This window comes from Tenrec ecaudatus, chromosome 6 (genome assembly GCF_050624435.1).
Source record: "Tenrec ecaudatus isolate mTenEca1 chromosome 6, mTenEca1.hap1, whole genome shotgun sequence".
NCBI classification, from domain to species: Eukaryota; Metazoa; Chordata; class Mammalia; order Afrosoricida; family Tenrecidae; genus Tenrec; species Tenrec ecaudatus.
Window position 1 is genome coordinate 20,824,955 of NC_134535.1, and position 19,955 is coordinate 20,844,909.

Here is a 19,955-nt window from a genome sequence, read left to right on the forward strand (position 1 = left end):
TCTGCAAGATGAGATTAAGGCATCTGAGGGCCCTAAACTGCAGTCCCCCCTCCTCTGCTTACTGATGTGTTCAAGCAGGATATGTGGGCTATATATATATATACAAGGGGGCTTCCAAAAGTTCACGGGGGAAAAAAATCATTATTTTCCCCTTTCATTCTTCCAGGAACATTTGAAGCACTCTCATATGTGTATGATTGTGTGTGTGTGTGAGTGTGTGTGTGTGTGTGTGTGTGTGTGTGTGAGAGAGAGAGAGAGAGAGAGAGAGAGAGAGAGAGATCCACACCTAACCTCATTTAAAAACAATGGCATAAGTACTGTGTCATCCGCCTGAAGCACTGTGATGGCTTGCATGTTGCTGAAATCCTGAGAGCTATGTCACCAGTATTTCTAGTACCAGCAGGGCCATTCACGCTGAGCACGGTTCAGTGGAGCGTCCCAGCCTAAGGGCAGAGACTATAGAAAAGATTTGGCTGCACATTTCTGGGGGATCGGCCACTGACAACCTCGTGAATAGCAGCAGAACACTGTCTTAGATGGTTCCAGAGATGGATGTGCAGCTCCTTAGGCCGGAAGGCACTCGAAAATCACGCTGACGAAGAACTGACTCCTCAAAAGAAAGTTGATGCTCTTAGCAGGGAAGGAGCACAAATTTCAGGCCCTTCTGCGGTTACTGGGGCATGAAAAGAAGCAGCTGCAAAGATCCATTAATGATCAAAACGTGGATCATCTGACGCGTGAATTTAGGAAAATTGGGAATCATAAAAAAAATCAAACGGGATACATAACAACATCATGGGCATTCATGAGCTCAAATGGACCGACAGGGGCCATCTCGAGGCAGACACTCATCGTTTGGCACGCTGGGAAGGAGAGATTCCGGAGGAATGGTGCCATGGTCCCACTGTCAAAAAGAGCATTTCAAGATCACCCTGCAGTACAGTGTTGTCCACCACAGGCTATTATCTACACGCCTACGAGAGAGCCCGTTAGTGCAAACACTATTCGAATGTACACGGCAGCCACGAAAGCTACCAATTTCTGCAGTCTGAAAGTGACCAAACATGAAATCAAGAGGCATTGGTAATCACTGATCATTGGAATGCAATAAATGGAAACCAAGGGCTGGTCCGTAGTTGAACTATATGGCTCTGGTGACAGAAGCAAAGCTGGAGGCTATGTGACAGAATTCTGCAAGTCCAATGATTTCTTCATGGGATATAGCTCCTTCAACAACATAAACGACAACTTAGACAAGCACCTCACCAGACAGAACACACAGGAATCCAATTGGCTACATCTGTGAGAGGAGAAGGGAGCCTTGGTGCCTTAGTGACTATGAGTTGGGCTACTAACTATGGGGTCAGTGGTTCAAAGTCACCAGTCACTCTGAGGGAGAACAATGGAGCTTTCCCCTCTCCTAAAGAGTGCCAATCTAAGAAACTCTCAGGGGCAATCCTACCCGGGCTACAGGGTCACTGTAAGTTGGCACTGACTCCACCGCAGTGAGTCTGGTTAGGTGGGAGGGGGACCAGCAGGGAGGGGTGTGGAGAAACAATGGAGAAGCTCAGTATCAACAGCCAAAACAAGGCCATGAGTCAACTATGGAACCAACCCTCAATTGCTCAGGTTGACACTGAAGACAATTAAAATCAATTCACGAGACAAAACATGCCCTTGAGTACATCCCACCTGGACCTGCAGAACGCCTCAAGGACAGATTCTACACGAACACTAACGATTGGCACTATGATGAGCTGGGGGATGACGGCAGGATCGCACATGAAGACAAGCCAAGGTCATTAAAAAGGAAAGAAGGCAACTGAGAGCGTGGGTGTCAGAAGACACTCTGAAGCGTGCTCCTTAACAGAGAAGAGCGAACATGAGTCCAAGAAACGATGAAGCTGAAAACGCTAGACAGACAACCGCAAAGGGCAGCGCGCGAAGACAAAGTAAGATATTAAAATGAGATGTGCCGAGATCTGGAGCTAGAAGACCAACAGAAAGAAATGTTCAGTATTTCTGAAGGAAAATTCAAATCTCAAGTTTGAATATGAAAGAGCTCTTCACAGCAAAATATTAAACAATACAGGAAGCATGCAAAGAAGATGGAAGGAGTACACAGAGTCTCTGTACTTCCAAGCATCGCTGCACGTTCGGCCATGTCAAGCGGAAGCATATGAATGAGAACCTGAAGGAAGACATTCAAGCTGCACTGAAGAAAGCAAGTTTCCAGGGACTGACAGTTTCAAAACCCTGACACAAGGCTGGAGCATTCATTCATCCATGCCAGGGGCGTCAAGCTCAGTTAAAATGAGCAACTTTGACTTGGTGGTTTTACTCCTTCAGTAGTTCAAGGATTAACGGTATTGCCTCAGTCTCCCCTGTTATTTTCTTCGTAACAACTTTTCCTATTTTCATTTTATTTCAGAGCATGGTAGGCCACAAAAAAATTATCTCTGCAGCCCGCGGGCTGCCAGTTTGACACCACTGATCCACGCCAAGAAATCTGAAAAAACTGGAAGATAGCGACCGGGCCAATTGACTGGAAGAGATCTATATTTGTGCCCATACCAAAGAAATGTGCACACTATCAAACAATGTCATTGCTACCACATACAAGTCAAAATCAAGGCAGCAGTGCATTGACAGAGAACTACCATAAAGCCAAGCTAGACCCAGTAGAATATGTGGAATGAGAAATATCAGTGCTGATGTCAACTGGATCTTGGCTGGAAACAGAGAATACCACAGAGAAGTTTAAAAAAACAAACAAACCCACTGCCATCAATCAATTCCGATTCATACTTGTTTTTATGGACTATGCAAGGGCATTTGACTGTGCGGATCATAACCGACTCTGGATACCACTGCAAAGAACATAAATCACCATTGCGCTCATGCGAAAGCTACATAGCTCAAACAAAACACAGACTGCTGCAGGATGTAAAATCAGGAAAGATGTGTCAGGGTGCTATCCTTCCACTCCTTATTCAGTCTGTACGCCGAGCACGTAGCCGATGAAACTGCACTACATGAAGAACAATGCAGCATCGGGAGCCACGGAAGGTTCACTCGGGGCCTGCGACACGCAGACGGCACAATATGCTCCGGTGCTGGCATTCTGCAGGCGGTGCTTTCAGCTTCTGAGTGGTATCCCGTCTTTGTGTAGGGTCTCCATCGATATTTCCTAAGGCATCTGGATTCTGAGTCCCCAATTCCAGTAAGGTACTCGTATCACAGCATGCATTGCGCAATGTATACGAGAAACGCATGTTAATGCTAACCGTTGCCTGAAGGTGGTTTCAGACCTGCTTATTGGTGAGCAGAAATGTACAGTGACTGAGAGTAAAATAAGAAGTGTATACATTGCTTCTGGACAGCAGTCCACAATGCTCCCCCATACAGTACTACATACAAACACGGCACGTGGTATGAAAATGTCACACCCATTACCTCCCCAAATTTGTTCCTTGCCTTTGTGACACCCTGACATCCTGGCAGCACTGTCCCAGAGCTGACCTCGCCATGTGGAATTGTCCATTTTGTAAACTTCACATGAATAGTGAAGAACTGGGTTGGTAATTTCTCCGCCGGAGGGCTTTTTAAAACTAGTGGATGAAGACTGTACAGATGTGCTTTATACAATTGATGTATGTATATGTATGAACTGTGATAAGAATTGTATGAGCCCCTAATAAATTGTTAAAATTTAAAAAAAACAAAAAACTAGTGGATGTAACATGAAAAGGCACTCAAGAAGTCTCCATCTGTTAGAGATACATATCTTAAAACGCCCTATGTTGCCTCCATATTCTCGACACGATCTCTCTGGGTTCCAATATGCATTGCAATGGCTACAAAAAACTCAGACAAAATTCATACGGAAAGGGTTTATTAAGGAAGCCACCAAGTTGTAATGTCAGTGAGAAATTCTCAGGGCAGAGCTGTTTATCGGGACATGGCATGGAGTCCTTTCAGGTCTGCTAAGCAACGCCCCGTGGAGCATCCCACTCCACAGGAAGTCCCAACTTAAAGACAGTGTGCTCAAGCTCCGTGGACCAGCAAATCCAGAAGTCTACACCACCACTTGGAAAACCAGTCTCACCAGGAAGCTTCGTCTTTTGGGCTATCCTCTGCCTTACCAAGCATGGTGTCTTTCTGCAGGGACGAGTCCCTCCTGAGGGCATGTCCAAAGGACGAGACCAGTTTCACCTCCACGTGATGATTAGTACTTGTAACTGGAGTGAATGCATGATTGGACAGAAACGCTGTTATACTTGTATCGCTGTCAGTAATTCCCACCACTGATCTGCCAGCTTGCTGTTCTCTGGTGGCTGTGAAGCTGACAATGTGCCACCGGTATTTCAAACACCAGCAGGGTCATCCGCGGTGGGCGTTTTTAGGAATCAGCATGTGTTTTCGGATGCATTGAGGGGGGTTCACACACTTGCAGATGCAGGGTTGATGTACCAGCATCCAACACGCTAGCACACAGCTCCAAACTCAGGCAGAGCAGGGGCTTCATGGAGGAGGCGTCCATGGCCATGGGTGGTTGAGGGTGGGGCTGACCACACTTCTGGTCATCAGGATGGTGGGGGGGTGGGGGGAACCTCACCTTTCTTGTCATCTGCCCCCATGCCTGCCGGTGCTTCGAGGCAGATGCTTCCATCAACTGCTACTAGGAAAAGTTCGAAGTTGGCTGCACCGCATCAGACCAGCGGACCATTGCAACACTCATTTGCTTGGTCCTGCCTGCTTGACTTCTGTGGGTCTGCTGTGGACAGCCAGACCTATGTCTCGTTGATGCTCTAAGCACAGGATCACCTAGCTTACTGGGTTGTACAAGGGGGTAAACCGCCCCCTCCCGAAAATTTTTTTCCCAAAGCTCTTTATTTAAATTTTTCTTACAAAACAACCTTATCACCATCCAAGTAGTCTCCATGACACTTAATGCATTTGTCTAATCTGTGATTCCATTCTTGGAAACATTTTTCAAACTCATCTGTTTGGATGCCTAACAGCACCTCCTTCGCTTTTTTTCTTCGCCTCTTCTACGTCATCAAATGACTGCCCTTTCATGTCTCTCTTCATTTGCAGAAACCAAAGGGAGTGGCACAGAGTGAGGGCAGGTGAGTCGGGTGTGTGGGACACGGGAGGCATGGTGTCTTTTGCCAAAAACGGGCTCACTGAGATGGCTGTGTAAGCAGGTGCACTGTCGTGGTGGCAAACCAGTCCCCCCTCTGCCACAAACCAGGCCTTTATTTTGTGGCACATGGTTACACAATCTTTTCAGAACCTCTCAACAGAAAGCTTGATTAACAATCTGACCTGGTGGGACGAACTCCAAATGCACGGAGTCAACATATTCATCCATTTGGGGAAGATGACAGACGTCCAGAAGGAGCTTTGTCATCAATCGGCATTTCACATTGTTGTGACACAAGGAAACCACTTGTACACTTGAGCTTTTCCCATGGTGCTGTCTCAGCAAGCTGTGCTCAACATCATAACCGTGTCTGTGGCATTTTTCCAACGCAGGAAATAAAATGTCACAGCCACACACTGTTCTCTTAAATCATCCATCACACACACACACACACACACACACGAGGTTCAAGTGAAACCCCTTTTATGAAAAAATTAACTGTGACCAGAGAGTACCTTCCCATGTGGCACCGCTGGGTGCACTAGCTCAGAGTGAGTGGCTCGATGCTCGCCTCATAGGGGAAAATGCACACTACGAAAGCTCCACTCCAGCCAGCGCATTCCGGGTTTGGGGGGCCTCCTGGTACGTAATTTCATCACATCTCAGCCTTCAAACATTATTTAATCACATCTTACTCTTCAAACTGAATGGTGATAATTTCCACACGCCTTAATGATAAGAAGATGTACATGAAGAAGAGCCATATGTCAGTCTTCTTTCAGCACAGACCATTATACACTTAGTGATTACAGCTTATAGGGGGAAATTTTAAAAACACAGAGAGGAATGTTTTACTTTTTTATAAAAGAAAAAGTGCCTCTGAGAGCTGTATAAACATAAATACAGAAAAAATAAATAATATGCTGCTTGACAGCTTGTTACATGTGTGGTTCCTATGAGTCACGATACTCCAAAACGATGTCATAGCCTCAGTGTGGCAAAATAATAATAATAGTATTAATAATAGAATAATGCCTCATTATTTCATCTAAAGCAGGGGTCCTCAAACTACAGACCGCGGGCCACATGCGGCCCGCCAAGGACATTTATCCGGCCCGTCGGGTCTTTTCGCCCATTTTGGTTTTATACTTCAGCATAAGATATGTGCCGTTGTGCATAGGAATTTGTTCATGGTTTTGTTTAAAACTACAGTCTGGCCTTCCAACGGTCTGAGGGGCATAAACTGGCCCCCTATTTTAAAAGTTTGAGGACCCCTGATCTAAAGCAAAGGCTCCCAGACTTACTTGGCCTACCACCCCCTTTTCAGAAAAACACATTACTCAGCACCCTTGACAATGAACCACTTTCATGCTAGAGCCCGTAATCAGAATAAAGTGTAGGAATCTGCGTTTGCAGCCCCCCAGGCTTGTTCGGTGCCAGGCATGAAGCAATATCATTCACTTCAGGAATGAGCTAAAGTCATGTAATTCAGGAAGTCAAGAAAAGATTCATAAATAACTTTTGTTTTTATGAAGAAAAAAATTCAGAACAATGTGCACTAGGAATGGAGAACTATGCTAATGGTTATAGTAACTCTTACAAAACCCTTTGTTGACAGGTTGTCCTGGTTGAGGAAGGAGGGCTTCCCCTGCCGTGGAGCTGATTCCCACTCACGGCGGCCCTCCAGGGCAAGGAAGAGCTGCTCCCCAAGGTTTCGAACGCTGTTACCGAAACAGAAGTTGTCTTCTTCTGAGGAGTGGTGGTGGGTTCAACTGCCGACCATAAATCCAGCAGTTCAACTCGTAACACATGACGCCACCAGGGCTCCTTCCAAAACCAAGACCAAACTCACCGCCACTGAATCGATGATGACTTACGGTGACTCCGTAGGACAAAGTAGAACTGGTCCTATGGGTTTCCGAGTCTGTAACTCTTTATGGGAGCAGTCAGCTCCCCATATGCACCTTTCTTCCCAGGAGAGGCAGGCAGTTACCTGCCCATCATGTAACTGGGCTCCTTAGGTAAGTGAAATGAATGAAGAAGTACAGACCTAGGAAGCACATTGACATTGAGCCAATATAAGATGATATCCAAGACCGTGCTGGAAGCTCAAACAGTTTGACTATTGACCTAAAGATCGCCTAAAGATCACCTGTCCCAATCCACCCGGAGGCACTGAGCAAGAAAGGCTCGGCATTTTGTTCTGTAAAAACTAACGCCAAGAAAACCCAATGGGGGCCTGTTCTACTCTGTAACTCATGGGTTTACAGTGGGTTAGACTAGACTCCACAACAATAGGCTTGGCTTTTCAGGGTTGAATATGTTGGAGGCCATGTCGATACTGAGATAAAATGGCTTCTGACAAAGCAGATAAGTCACTGAGGTCACATTTACAAACCCCTCACAAATTTTTCTAATTTTCCTCTAATTTCTTGTGAATTTGGTGAAGGTTTATGGCGCAGCTTATCAGTTTCACATTCAACCATTCATACCTATTTTTTTCTAACTCATCCACTGCAAGCCCTTGAATGTCCCATCACTGACTTCTGTTTCCTCCTTCCATTATTCCCCTTTCCTAATGCTCTAAACTTTGACATTGGGTAAATGATGCCCATTCATCTGAAATGCTGAGTGTTGTACCACAGATGTGGGTTCCATCCCAGACCTGGAGAGTGACTTAATTTCAGTGGGCCCCACCTGTCTCTTTCTAGTCACTAAGCCTGGTTTCTTTTAAGACCTTTTGTTCTGGTCCACATTTTCCTCCCACTTCATCTAAGAACGTTTAGTGTGATCCCTTTAGGTTGGTAGTGGTCTAGCGATAGAGAGCGCAGCTCCTGACCAGAAGGATGAGGCGCTCCGGAGGCTGTGTTTGGGGAGGGTAGGCAACACAAGCCACAATAAAGAAAGAAAATCTCCTTGCTGCAGAGAACGAAAATGGTGATGGGACAGGCAGTGGCCGGAGGGCTGCTGTAGCCTGGACGTTCAAGGACGTCTGCCCTGCGGAAAGGATGTGTGAGCTGAGGCTTGGATGTCACAGAGCCAGCTGAGAGGAAAAGCAGTACAGAGTGCCAAACGCAAAGAAGACAGCCAGAGTGTGTCCAGCTGCTTTGAAGGATGGTGGGGCTGGGGGCTAGGTGAGCCAGTCAGGGAGGGAGGTAGCCTAAGATGGATCCAACCTCGTTAAAATGGAAATTTTTATATTACTTCCTCTACAAGCTTGAGCTAATGCTGAACAGGTGCTACAGTTCAATAAACCGTTCATAGATGAAAATGAAAAAAAATGAAAACTGGACTCATGGATGAGGGAAGACAATGATGTGGCTAATTGACAGCTAGTAGGAAACGAGTCTAAATGATGGGGGCGGGCCAAAGGGATTATATTGATTCCCTTGGCACACTGATTGAGTAAGATTAAATAAGTATTAAACTCCTCCTCGAGCTATTGTTATATAAATAACAGAAGAACCATTACAGAAACATTCTGCCAATAAAGTGATGGTCAGATAATTACCAATTACGCAGCTCTGGCAGGAAACTGAGAGCTAACTGATTCAACCAAACACGCACGGAACACTTGCTTCTTAAACACCTGCTGCTACCAGTTCTGCCGACAGCCCTCCCCCGGCACTGAAGTCTGCTACCGTGGTTCTTGGGGGGCAGATCCAAACTCTGAAGGACTTGTTCTGGCTTACCTTCACCAAGCCTCGCTGCACAAAGGGAATGGGTGAATTGGTGTGCCTTTGTTCCAGACGCAGGGCTGCCCATTTCTTTGCTAGTTAGAGAATATGTTCCCCAAAAATAACACAAAAGGAAATAGGCACCCTGATGGGGTAGTGGTTATGATTGCGTGGCTGGCTGTTCGACAAAATCAACCAGAGAGAGAAAGACAGAGCTTTGTGCTCCTGTCAACAATTGCAGTCTCCCAAACCCACAGGGGCATCTCTATGCATCGGCGTCGACTCGATGCCAGTGAGTGTGGTTTCTGGAGACTGCTGAGAGAGAGAGAGAGAGAGAGAGAGAGAGAGAGAGAGAGAGAGAGAGAGAGAGAGAGAGAGAGAGAGAGAGAGAGAGAGAGAGAGAGAGAACCCCACCTTAGAGTAAGTGGGACATTTCCAATGAGCCATTTCATCCAGATGTCTCTCTAGAGCTAAGCGGGGAAAAAAATGTGCTGAATCTTCACCAATCAGAAATGCAAGAAGCTCTCCTACTATACTTCCAGGTTTGGGAGATGAGGGAAAGGGGGCATCAAATCCACATTCCAATGGAGGGATCTTGTATCGTTTCATGACCCCATGTGAAATGACAGCCCAACTCCTCCAGAAAGCCTTCTCAGAGCACACCATCTCCCGCCACACAGATGTTCAATTTGTGTTCTCTTAGAGTTAGGACCCGGTACTGGGGCAGACCAAACCCCCTGCCATAGCAGCGATTCCAGCTCATAGCAGCCCTTTAGACAGGGTAGACCTGCCCCCGGGGGTTCTGAGATGGTAACTCTTTATGGGGAGAAGAAAGGTCAGGAGCACCGGGTGGTTTGGAACTGCTGACCATGTGGTTAGCTAGCAGCCCAGAGCATAACCTACTAGATCACCAGGGCTCCTCAAGAAAGACCAGGCCCTGGCAAAGGACAATGATAAAGTAGGAGGGCAGCAAAAAACAGGGAGACCCTGGAGGAGATGGATTGACACAGTGGCTGCAACAATGGCCTTGAACTGAGCCATGGTGCTGACAGTGCAGGACAAGGAAATATTTCCTTCTGTTGCCATGGGTCAGAATCAACTCACTGGCACCTAACAACAACAATGCGCTCAGATGCTTAATCGTCCCACCTAGACTCAAGCCCAAGATTTGATTTCAGTCTGTATGTACCAATACTGGCCCTGCCCTTACTCTTGCCCTACAAGTAGAGAATTCTGTACATCGAGGTGGACAGTGTCTAAGATTACAGTGAGAAACCCCACCAAGGGGCTGATCTGTCTCGCCAATCCTTATTGCCATTTGTCCATTCCACTGCACAGCCATTTCTTCTACGTTAAGAATGTAAAATCAAATGTACTGAAGCAGGGTCCTGCACATCCATTTGGCATATTAACTAAATTCACCAGACAAAGGCCGTGAGAGGCGCTTGTCCAGAGAGTTCAAGGGAAAAGGAAATAGTTACCGGGTATCGCCTTAATTAGTTAAGGGAGATAACTGGGCTGGGAATGGAGATCTCCCATCTGGGGGCGTTATAATAATGTGCTTGCGAATGCCACCCTTGAAAATAGATTCTCTATATTCTCATAGGAAAAAATGTTTCAGGGAAAATCATTTCACCTTCCTCGTGGCAATATTCTCATCCTGTGTAACAATTACAAGTTTACAGAGTGCTTTCTCACATTACATACTTTTGAGCTTCATAGAAGCCCAGCGAAATAGATGCATCCAATTATCCCCATGGGTAAAATGAAGCAACAGAAGCTCCAAAGAGCGAAATGAACTAACCACCCAAAGTAACACAACCAGCCCAAGTGCCAATGCCAAGTTTAAGCCCAGTTCTCTGGGATCCCAGTGTGTGAATCCGTACTGTGTGACTTCAACGACCTAACACGATATGCTTGGTCGCTAATATACACACACAGGGTGTAGAAAGACAGGTCAAACTACCCAAGCATCACAATGATTTAGGACAGCTCCGGTGTTCTTTGCTTTTTGCTCTTTGCTTTTCTGTTTTCTATAATGCATAAAAAAGCTTGACGAGAAACAAAAGGTTATTTTAAAAGCTTGCATGGAGTCCCTGTTGCCTGCAGAATAAAATGAGCTTGCTGATACCTAAAAATAAAAAAAGATTTGGAGCCTTGGACACCCACGGGGCACTTCTACTCTGTTTCACGGGATAGTATGAGCTGGAATTGAGCCGACGGCAGCGAGTGAGTGAACTGGGCTTTGTGGCTTATCTGTCTCAACCTCACTTCTCTCTCTCGTCCTTAAGTATGTGGTTAGGTGCCATCGAGTTGGTTCCAACTCCCGGCGACACGATGTGTAACAGAACAGAACTCTGCCCGGACCTGGTGTGCCATGCACGCAACCATTCTTCTGCTTGAGCCCATTACTGCAGCTACTGTGCCAGTCCCTCTGGTTGAAAATCCCTCTTTTTCACGGCCCCTATATTGTACCAAACATAGTCTCTCCTGACAACATGTCCAAAGGACAGGAGATGCTTGCCATCCTTGCCTCTAAAAAGCATTCTGGCTGTCCTTCTTCCAAGATGGAAGTGTTTGTTCTTTGCCAGCACCATAGTTTAAATGCATCAACTTGTCTTTGGTCTTCCTTACTCATTGTCCAACTTTCACATGTAGATGAGGCCATTGAGAATACCATGGTTTGGGTCAGGTATTCGTTAGTCTTCAGAGTAACATCCTTGCTTTTCAACTTTAAAGAGCTCTTGTTCAGCAGATTTACTCGAGGCAATGCACCGTTCCCTTGACGGCCGCTTCCATGAACCCTGATTGTGGATCAAAGCAATAGGAAAGCCTTCATCATTTCAGTCTTTGAGGTTTGGGGGTCTTCGTTACAATGAGGCACAATCCATACTGAAGGCTTCCATCCTTGATCTTCGTCAGCAAGTGCTTCAAGCCCTCCTCAATTTCAGCAAACAAGGTGGTGTCATAAGCCTTCCTCCAACCCTGATGCCACATTCTTCTTCATAAAGCCCGGCTTCCCTTATGATTTGCTCAGCACACAGATTGAGTAAGTATGCTGAAAGCATACACCCCTGACACACATGATCTTAACCCATGTACTATGCCCTTTTTCTGTTCACACAACTGCCTTTTGATCTATGGACAGGCTCAGCATGAGCACCATAAAATGTTCTAGACTTCACATTCTTTTCAAGGTTAACCATTGTTTATGATCCACGCAGTTGAATGCCTTACCGTAGTTGATAAAACACATGTAAGCATCTTTTTGGTATTCTCTGCTTTCAGCCAAGATCCGTATGACATCAGCCATATCCCTTGTTCCACCTTCTCTTCTGAATTCAGCCTGACTCTCTGGCAGCTCCCTGTCAATGTACTGCTGCAGTCGTTCTTAGATGATCATCAGTAAAACTGTACTGCATCCAAGAGGGTTCTTTAAATTGGGCATTCTGTTGGGGCGTCTTTCTTTGGAATGGGTACAAATATGGATTTGTCCCAGTCGGCTGGTCAAGTAGCTTCCAGTGCTTCCTCAACTTGCTGAAACATTTCCATTGGCATTCCATCATTCCTGGAGGCTTGCTTTTGATAAATGCTTTCAAAGCGACTTGAACCACTTGGTTCTGGTTCATATGCTACCTCTTTAAATGGCTGAAGATCTAGTCCTTTCTGGTGCAGTGACTTTAAATTTTCTTCCCATCTTCTTTTAATGCTTCCCCTATCTTTCAATATGTTGCCCACAGACTCTTTCAATATTGCAGCCAAGGCTGGATTTTTTTCCCCGTTCTATCTGTTTAAGATCTCCTAAGCATGTTTTGGTTTTCGAATGCTAGATCTTTGAACCTTTTGTTTGACTTTGTCTTTTTGAGGTGCCCTTTGAAATGTTCTGCTCAGCTCTTTAACCCCATCATTTCTTCCATGTGCCTTAGCTACTCTACAATTTAAAGCAAGTTTCAGCATTTCTTCTGACATCCACTTGGATCTTTTCTTTCTCTCCTGTTTTTCAAATGAACTTTTGCTTTCTTCATGCTCTTAATGCCACCCCACAGTTCAGGATGTCTCTGTCATTCGTGTTAAATGAGTCAAATCTGCTCATGAGATCACAGTGGAGATAAACTGCAGATCTTATTTTTGTTCTTGTGGACTGATCATTTTCTCTAGTATCAACATGAACTTACATATCAGCAAAGGGGGCTGTGTTCCACAGTCAGCCTGGTTTTAGCTCTGGATATGGAATCTCTCCGTATCTGTGCATTCATTCCAGCTGGAGAAATCCATGTGTATAGCTGTTGATTGTGTTGTTGGAAAAAGGCGTTTGCTATGAACAAGTCGTTGGTCCTGCAAAATTCTATCATGGGACCTCCAACTCCAATTTCCTATCATCAAGACCATATTTTTAAAAATCATTTTATTGGGGGCTCGTACAATTCTTATCACACTCCATACATCCATCCATTGTGTCAAGCACATATGTACATTGTTGCCATCATTCTCAAAATTTTTGCCTTCTACTGGAGCCCTTAATATCGGTTGCTCATTTTCCCACTCCCCCCTACCTCATGAACCCTTCATAATTCATAAATTATTATTTTGTCATATGTTACACTCTCCAACATCTCTCCCTGCCCTCTTCTCTGCTGTCCATCCCCCAGAGAGGAGGCTATACGTAGACTCTTGTAATCAGTTCCCCCTTTCTACCCCACATATTCCCTCCACCCTCCAGGAATCGCCATTCTCACCACTGGTCCTGAAGGGATCATCTGTCCTGGATTCCCTGTGTTTCCAGTTCCTATCTGTACCAGTGTACATGCTCTGGTCTAGCCAGAGGCTGGTGTGTTTCTTCCATGTGGGCTTTGTTGCTTCTGAACTAGATGGCCACTTGTTTATCTTTGAGCCTTTAAGACCCCAGATGTTACATCCTTTGATAGCCAGGCACCATCAGCTTTCTTCACCACATTTGCTATGCACACGTTTGTAAGACCGTATTTTTGAACTACTGTCCCTTCCTCAGTTTCTAACTTTTGCATTCCAATCACCCATAATTATCAATGCATCTTGAATGCATTTTTTGTTTGTTAAATCAAGCTGTCTTGATCAAATGGAATTCAAAAGGTCTTACTAGTAATAACAAACAGCAGGTTCAGCCAATCATGATAGCAAAAATGTGGCAGTCTCCTACCTGAGCTTATCAATTAGTAATGTAATGGTTGATCAGTTTCCAACTGAAGATGTTGGTAGAATTCTTCAATTTCTTCATCACGAGCTTTAGCGGTTGGTGCATACATTTTAATAACTATATCCATTGATTTCCTTGACCAGAGATAGACATAATCCGATCACAGATAACATTATACTTCAAGACAGATCTTGAAAGGTCCTTTCTGAGGACCGACGCAACCCCATTCCTCTCAACTATGTCCTTCCTGGCACAGTCATCCATGATTTTCTGGTTTCAAATGATCGATACCAGTCCATTTTGGCTAACTAATGCCTAGAATATCGATCTTTATGTTCCCTTTCATTTTTGATGATGTCAGATTTTCCTAGATTCAGATTTTGCACATTCCTAGTTGCGATGATGAGTACCTCTTACAGCTGTTTCTTGTCATCTGAGCCTCCGTAAAGGTCCTGGAGGCTCCACTCCCACGTGCTCGAGTCCGTCCGTGTCATTTTGGTCCTCTCTGCTTCGAGAAGGCAGCTTCCCCTCAGCCACATCGCGAGCGCCTTCTGAGCTGAGGGGCTCATCTTCTGGCACTATTTCCGTCAGCGTCCTGCTTTTCTTCTTTGGGCCTTAAGGATGCATGTGACAGTGCTCTGAGGCTGCCCAGAAGGTTTTCAAGGGTGAATTCTTCTAAAGTACGCAGTGAATTCCTCTTCACTCTGGTGACCGTGCTGGCATTTGAAATACCAGTGACTTAGCTTCCAGCATCACAGCAAAACACAAGCCACCACAGTACAACCGACAGACAAGTGCTAAAATGGTTCTATAAGGCTAATTAAGGGGATGGGAAAAGAGGATGCAGATCTTTTCCTAAAGAAAATCCAATCGCCAGCTGACAGCCATTTTCAAAATAACAATGACCAAAGCCCCCGAAGCTGGCCAGCTGGACACTTGAGCAATGAGATGTTTAAAGCATGACTTCTCAAAGCCAAGGGCAGCTCCATGGAAGAGGTGATGCAATAGTGCCCTGCTCCTGCCGCCCCCTGCATGTTTCAGAGGCTGCACTTGCTGTCTTGCTCGCCTCTGAACACCACGTGATTTTAGCAAAGCGCAAGCTAGGGAACAACATGCTCTTACATGTGCTGTCCTTCACCAACAAAAGACTACTACTCAAAAGAACATGCGCTCCACTCCGAGTTGTGATTATCTGTTAAGCTGATGATACCTTTCTTCACATAAAAAGGGATAGACTCCTGGGAGAGGTGGGAGGAGTTGGGGAGTCAGCCAAAGGCTTGAAAAGAGAATCCTATTTTCCCATGTCCTGAATTAGCCTTTTAGAGCTAGCTCCTCTTAACTTGGATTTTCATTTATCAATGATGAGCCAAAAACACAGCCCTGGTGAGCACTTGGTAGTGAACCAACCCCAACAGCAGATGCTGGGACTGACCCTGCCACTGGGGCGCAGGAAGGGGACCACTCTGAGCTGAAAATAAATCGACTCCATGGGACCCAACAACCACAAGCAAAACAGCCAGTTTCCATGGAGTTGATTGTGATTCATGGAAACTCCAGGTGCCTGCCCTCCAAAAGGTCTTCAATGGCTGTGGTCTTTGGAAGTAGATCATCAGGCCTTGCTTCCTTGGCACCTATGGGTAGATTTGAAGCACCAACCTTTCCTGTAGTAGCCAAGCACTCAGCAGTTTGGTCCACCCAGGGACAAGGGTGCCCCTTCTCTGTCCCCAAATGTGACAATGAGTTAACACGTACAAATGTGGATGCAGTCAAGGAGCACCACTTGAAAGGCAGTCTCTTGTGTATCCTCCCAAGACGGGGTAATGCAGATAACTGCACTTAATCTCTTTAACAGGAGAAAAGGAGAGCGAACAGGCAGGGGACCGCCTAGGGCAGAAGGCAGGGAAGACAGGCAGACACAATTTGCTGTGCAGGGTGCGGCCTTGAAATTGTCCAGGCATCCAAGCAGAGATCTCTGTCCATTCTCTCCGGTTTGGATCCTGATCTTTCCCCCATTTAGCACAAAGCCAAAACCAAACTCACTGCCATTGAGTCCATGCCGACTCAGGCACAGTGTAGAACTGCCCATGTGAATTTCTGAGACCAACTTTTTTTAAAAATCATATTATTGGGGGCTCACACAACTCTTATCACAATCCATATATCAATTGTGTCCAGCACATTCATACATATGTTGCCATCATCATTCTCAAAACACCTGCTTTCTACTTGAGCCCTTGGCATCCGCTCCTCATTTTTCCCCTCTCCCCCAGCTCTCTCCTCCCCCTGAACCCTTGATAATTTATAAAGTATTATTATTTTGCTGAGACCAACTTTTGACAGGGTAGAAAACGCCCTGACTCTCTCCCCAGTCATTAACATAAAGCACTAGCGAGTCTGCCTCACTCTGAAATGAAATCCAAAGCTTTTCGCCAAGTGGCAAAATCAGGCTTTCATTCATGATAGGCAAAGGCTACCTGGAAGACACAAAGTCCTCAATAAAACATTAACCTGGGCTCAGCCATCTCCCAACCCCTGGTCCTGGGACCTTAGGTGGGCTGTCAGAGACAGCCCCTGGGAGGTGGGGGTAGCACACACTTGACCCATTAACATTCAGGTCCATCATGAAAACGTCAATAAATCAATGGATCGGACTTGGGTTCAAAACTCCATCTTCTCTTGAGGTCTGCATTAAGGAAAGTGACAGGCCCAAGGTCACACAGTCTTTGGCGGGGCGCCTACACCCCGCCTAGGAAATATCGCAGCACCCATGGCTGTTGTATGTGTTGGCTGGGACAAGACTGGATCTCCATCGGGAGCGAGAGGAACTCTTAACCCAAAAGGAGAGGAAAATGGATCACAAGATATTACTCAAAACAGAGTCACCACGCTCGCTGGCTGACATCAGGAGACATGAGCTGGGTTAAATGGGGAGAAATGAAAAAAGTCACGTGATACAAAAGACTGGCTGGCCTAGCGAGTCTACAGAACCTCGCCTGCCAATCAACAAAATGAAATGTTGTTTAAAAAAAAAAGTTTCAATGTTTTTTCAAATGAAAACTGCATGAACTGAGCACTGCTTACGAATAGCGGTCTGCCACGCGCGCGCTCGGCATCCTTACACTGCAGCTTCTGGGAGAAACGTTCTTAGGGAGCCCTGGCAGAGCGCTAGGCATTTTCGGAGCCCTGCTGCCAGTTCACCTCACCCGCACCCCCACTTCCCACCCCACCCCCACCCTCGACCAACAAAAAGTCTTGCCTTGTTCAGTGGCACTTCCCCAGCCCCGGCACCCCGAGCTCTAAGGGTCCTGATGCGCCCCCAAGGAGGGAGGATGCGAGGGAGGGGTGCGGACAGGGGATCCCCGTTAGGAATCCTCTCCCCCAAGTGGGTCTGGAGCCCTCTCGGCTGCAGGAGCGCCCCGCCGGCTCCCCGGGTCCAGGCGCGCCTCCCCGGCGTGGGAGAGATGCCTCGCTTTCGGGCTCTCCAGCCACCGGCCGGCTGCTCCCGCCCGGGAACCGGGCACGGAGCTAGAGGGCTGCCGGCCCGCGCATCCCGGGTCCCGGCCACCCTTCCCCGTGCCCGGCCTCTGGCGCCCCGGGCCCGGCCTGCAGCCCCCCGCCTGTGCTGGGGGCCCGCGCGCCGCCCGCCGCGCTCACCTCGGCCCGCGCCCGCGCTGGTGGCAGTGGAGTTGCCGCAGCCCATCGCGCCGCCGGCCGGGGAAGCGGCGCCCGCGCGCTCGCGGAGGCAGGTCCTGGGGGCGGAGACGCGGACGGGGACGCAGGACGGGCGCGCCCGAGCCGGAGGCAGCGGGGGGCGCGCGAGGGCGGGGGGCGCGCAGGCCACCGACACCCCGCCGCCGGTGGCGCGCAGGGGCGCGGCGCGCGGCTGGAGGACCGGGGCGGAAACCGCCGGCCAGCCCCAGGTCCCCGCCCCGCACGGGAACCCCGCTGGACCCACCCGTCGCCCCGGCAACCGCGGCGCCGGCCAATCAGCAGCCTCCTGACGGCACTTCAGCCGGGCATTGGACGTTAGCAGGGGGCGGGAATTTAAAGTGGGCTTGGCGGGGCCAGGTCGAGGCTGAGCGACGAGGCCAAGGAGGGGCGATGGAGTGGGGCCAAGGTCAAAGAGCAGGGTTGATAGCCACCTGCCCACCCTCCGCATCCGCTCTCTCTACCATATCTCCCCCCACGTCCCCACCCGCCCACACCAGGCTTCTGGTCATGCCCACCTTAGTGTTCAAAATCACCTATTCGCTCTGTAACGCTTCGAAGAGGTGCTGTGTCTTGTGTGGCAGATGAGTCCTGCGAAACACACCCTTTGGTTTCTTGACTGCTATTCCATAGCCATTGATTGTGCGTCAAAGTAAAATGCAATATATTTTCTTAGTCGATAATGATGTTCTCTATTGGTCCAGTTGTGAGGAGTTGGGCTTTCTTTACACTGAAGGGTCATCCAAACTGAGGATGGCAGTCTCTGATCGTCATCAATAAGTCTTACTTCATTAGTAAGTCCCTTTCCCTTTCAGCGAGCAAAGTTGCTCTATTTGCATATCTCAGGGTGCTAATGAGCTCTCCACCTATCTTGATGCAATGTTCCTCCCAGCTGCTCTCAGATTGTTCAACACAAAGATGAAATACGGTACGTATGGTGAAATCCACTCAGCATCCTCTTTTTCTGTTCAAATGAGTGCCTCTTGGTCCATGCACAGGTTCCACAGAAGCACGATGAAGTGTTCTGGAATTCCCGTTCGTTTCAATGCTGTCCAGGATTCATTATGACCCACACAGACAGATGTGTGTGCATCTTGATCGATTAAACACAAATAAACATCTTTCTCTTTTTTCTACTTTCAGCCAACACAGTGGTTCTCAACCTTCCTAATGCCACCACCCTTTAATGCAGTTCCTCATGTTGTGCTGAGGAACCAACCATGAGATTATTTTCGTTGCTACTTCATAACTGTAATGTTGCTACTGTTAAGAATCAGGTGACTCCCAAAGGGGTCGAGACCCACAGGTTGAGAACCACTGATAACATTAGCCATGATATCCCTTGTGTCAGGTCTTCCTCTGAATTCTGAATTACTCGCAGCTCCCTGGAAATATACTGTTGCAACTATGTTTTTTAAGGATCTTCAACAAAATTGTACTTGTGTGCGGAGCTCTGGTGAAGTGATTATGTGTTTCTCTGTGATCCACATGGCTAGCAGTCTGAAACCACCAGCAGCTCCTTGGGAGAAAGATGGGCTTTTTACTCCCATAAACAGTTACAGTCTCAGAAACCCACAACGGGGTGCTATGAGTCAGAATTGACTCGATGGCACTGAGTTTGGCATTTTGGTGCTATTTCTGATCTTGTTTGATCATTCGACATTGCATTAAATCACATTTCTTTGGAAAAGGCACAAATATGGGTCTCTTCCAGTTGATTGGTCAGATACTACCTTCTACATTTCTGGGCTGACATGGGTGAGAGCTTTGAGAGTTGTAGCCATTTGATGGAGCATCTCCATAGGTCTCCCACCAATTCCTAGAACCATGTTTTTGTCCAATGCCTCCCATGCAGCCTGGACTTCTTCTTTCAATGCCATTGGTTCTTGACCGTAAACTACCTCTAGGAGTCCTGGGGACAGCGTGAGTGAAACACTGGGCTGCTTAAAGTAAAGAATTCAAAGCCACCAGCTGCTCTTCAGGAGAAAAATGAGGCTTTGTCCTCTCAGAAAGCATTCTAGTGCTCATCCATCTATCTATACGTATGTCTCCCCTGGCTCAGTGTGTGCTTCCTTGCTTGCTTGTTTGCTTGCTTTGGAAGGTGATCACAATTGGGAGGTGATTTTTAAAACTGCGTACACAATTATTAGGAAGAGAATTGCTGAAGAATACCACTGCAAAGAAATGGGGATGGGACAGGCAGGAGGGAAGCAGTCAGGCTGGAGGGTTCAAGTTTAAAGGGATGATG

At 47.1% G+C, this 19,955-nt stretch overlaps 1 protein-coding gene across 1 annotated transcript in view; it reads right to left on the reverse strand.

The window, feature by feature from the left end:
- Nucleotides 1-18,158, reverse strand: part of C6H12orf75 (chromosome 6 C12orf75 homolog) — a 63,812-nt gene extending 45,654 nt beyond the window's left edge. Inside the window, exon 1 of the mRNA XM_075553201.1 lies at nt 17,654-18,158. Within this exon, the coding sequence (XP_075409316.1) occupies nt 17,654-18,158 (505 nt within the window). The remainder of the gene's footprint in view (nt 1-17,653) is intronic.
- Nucleotides 18,159-19,955: the final 1,797 nt, after the last annotated feature.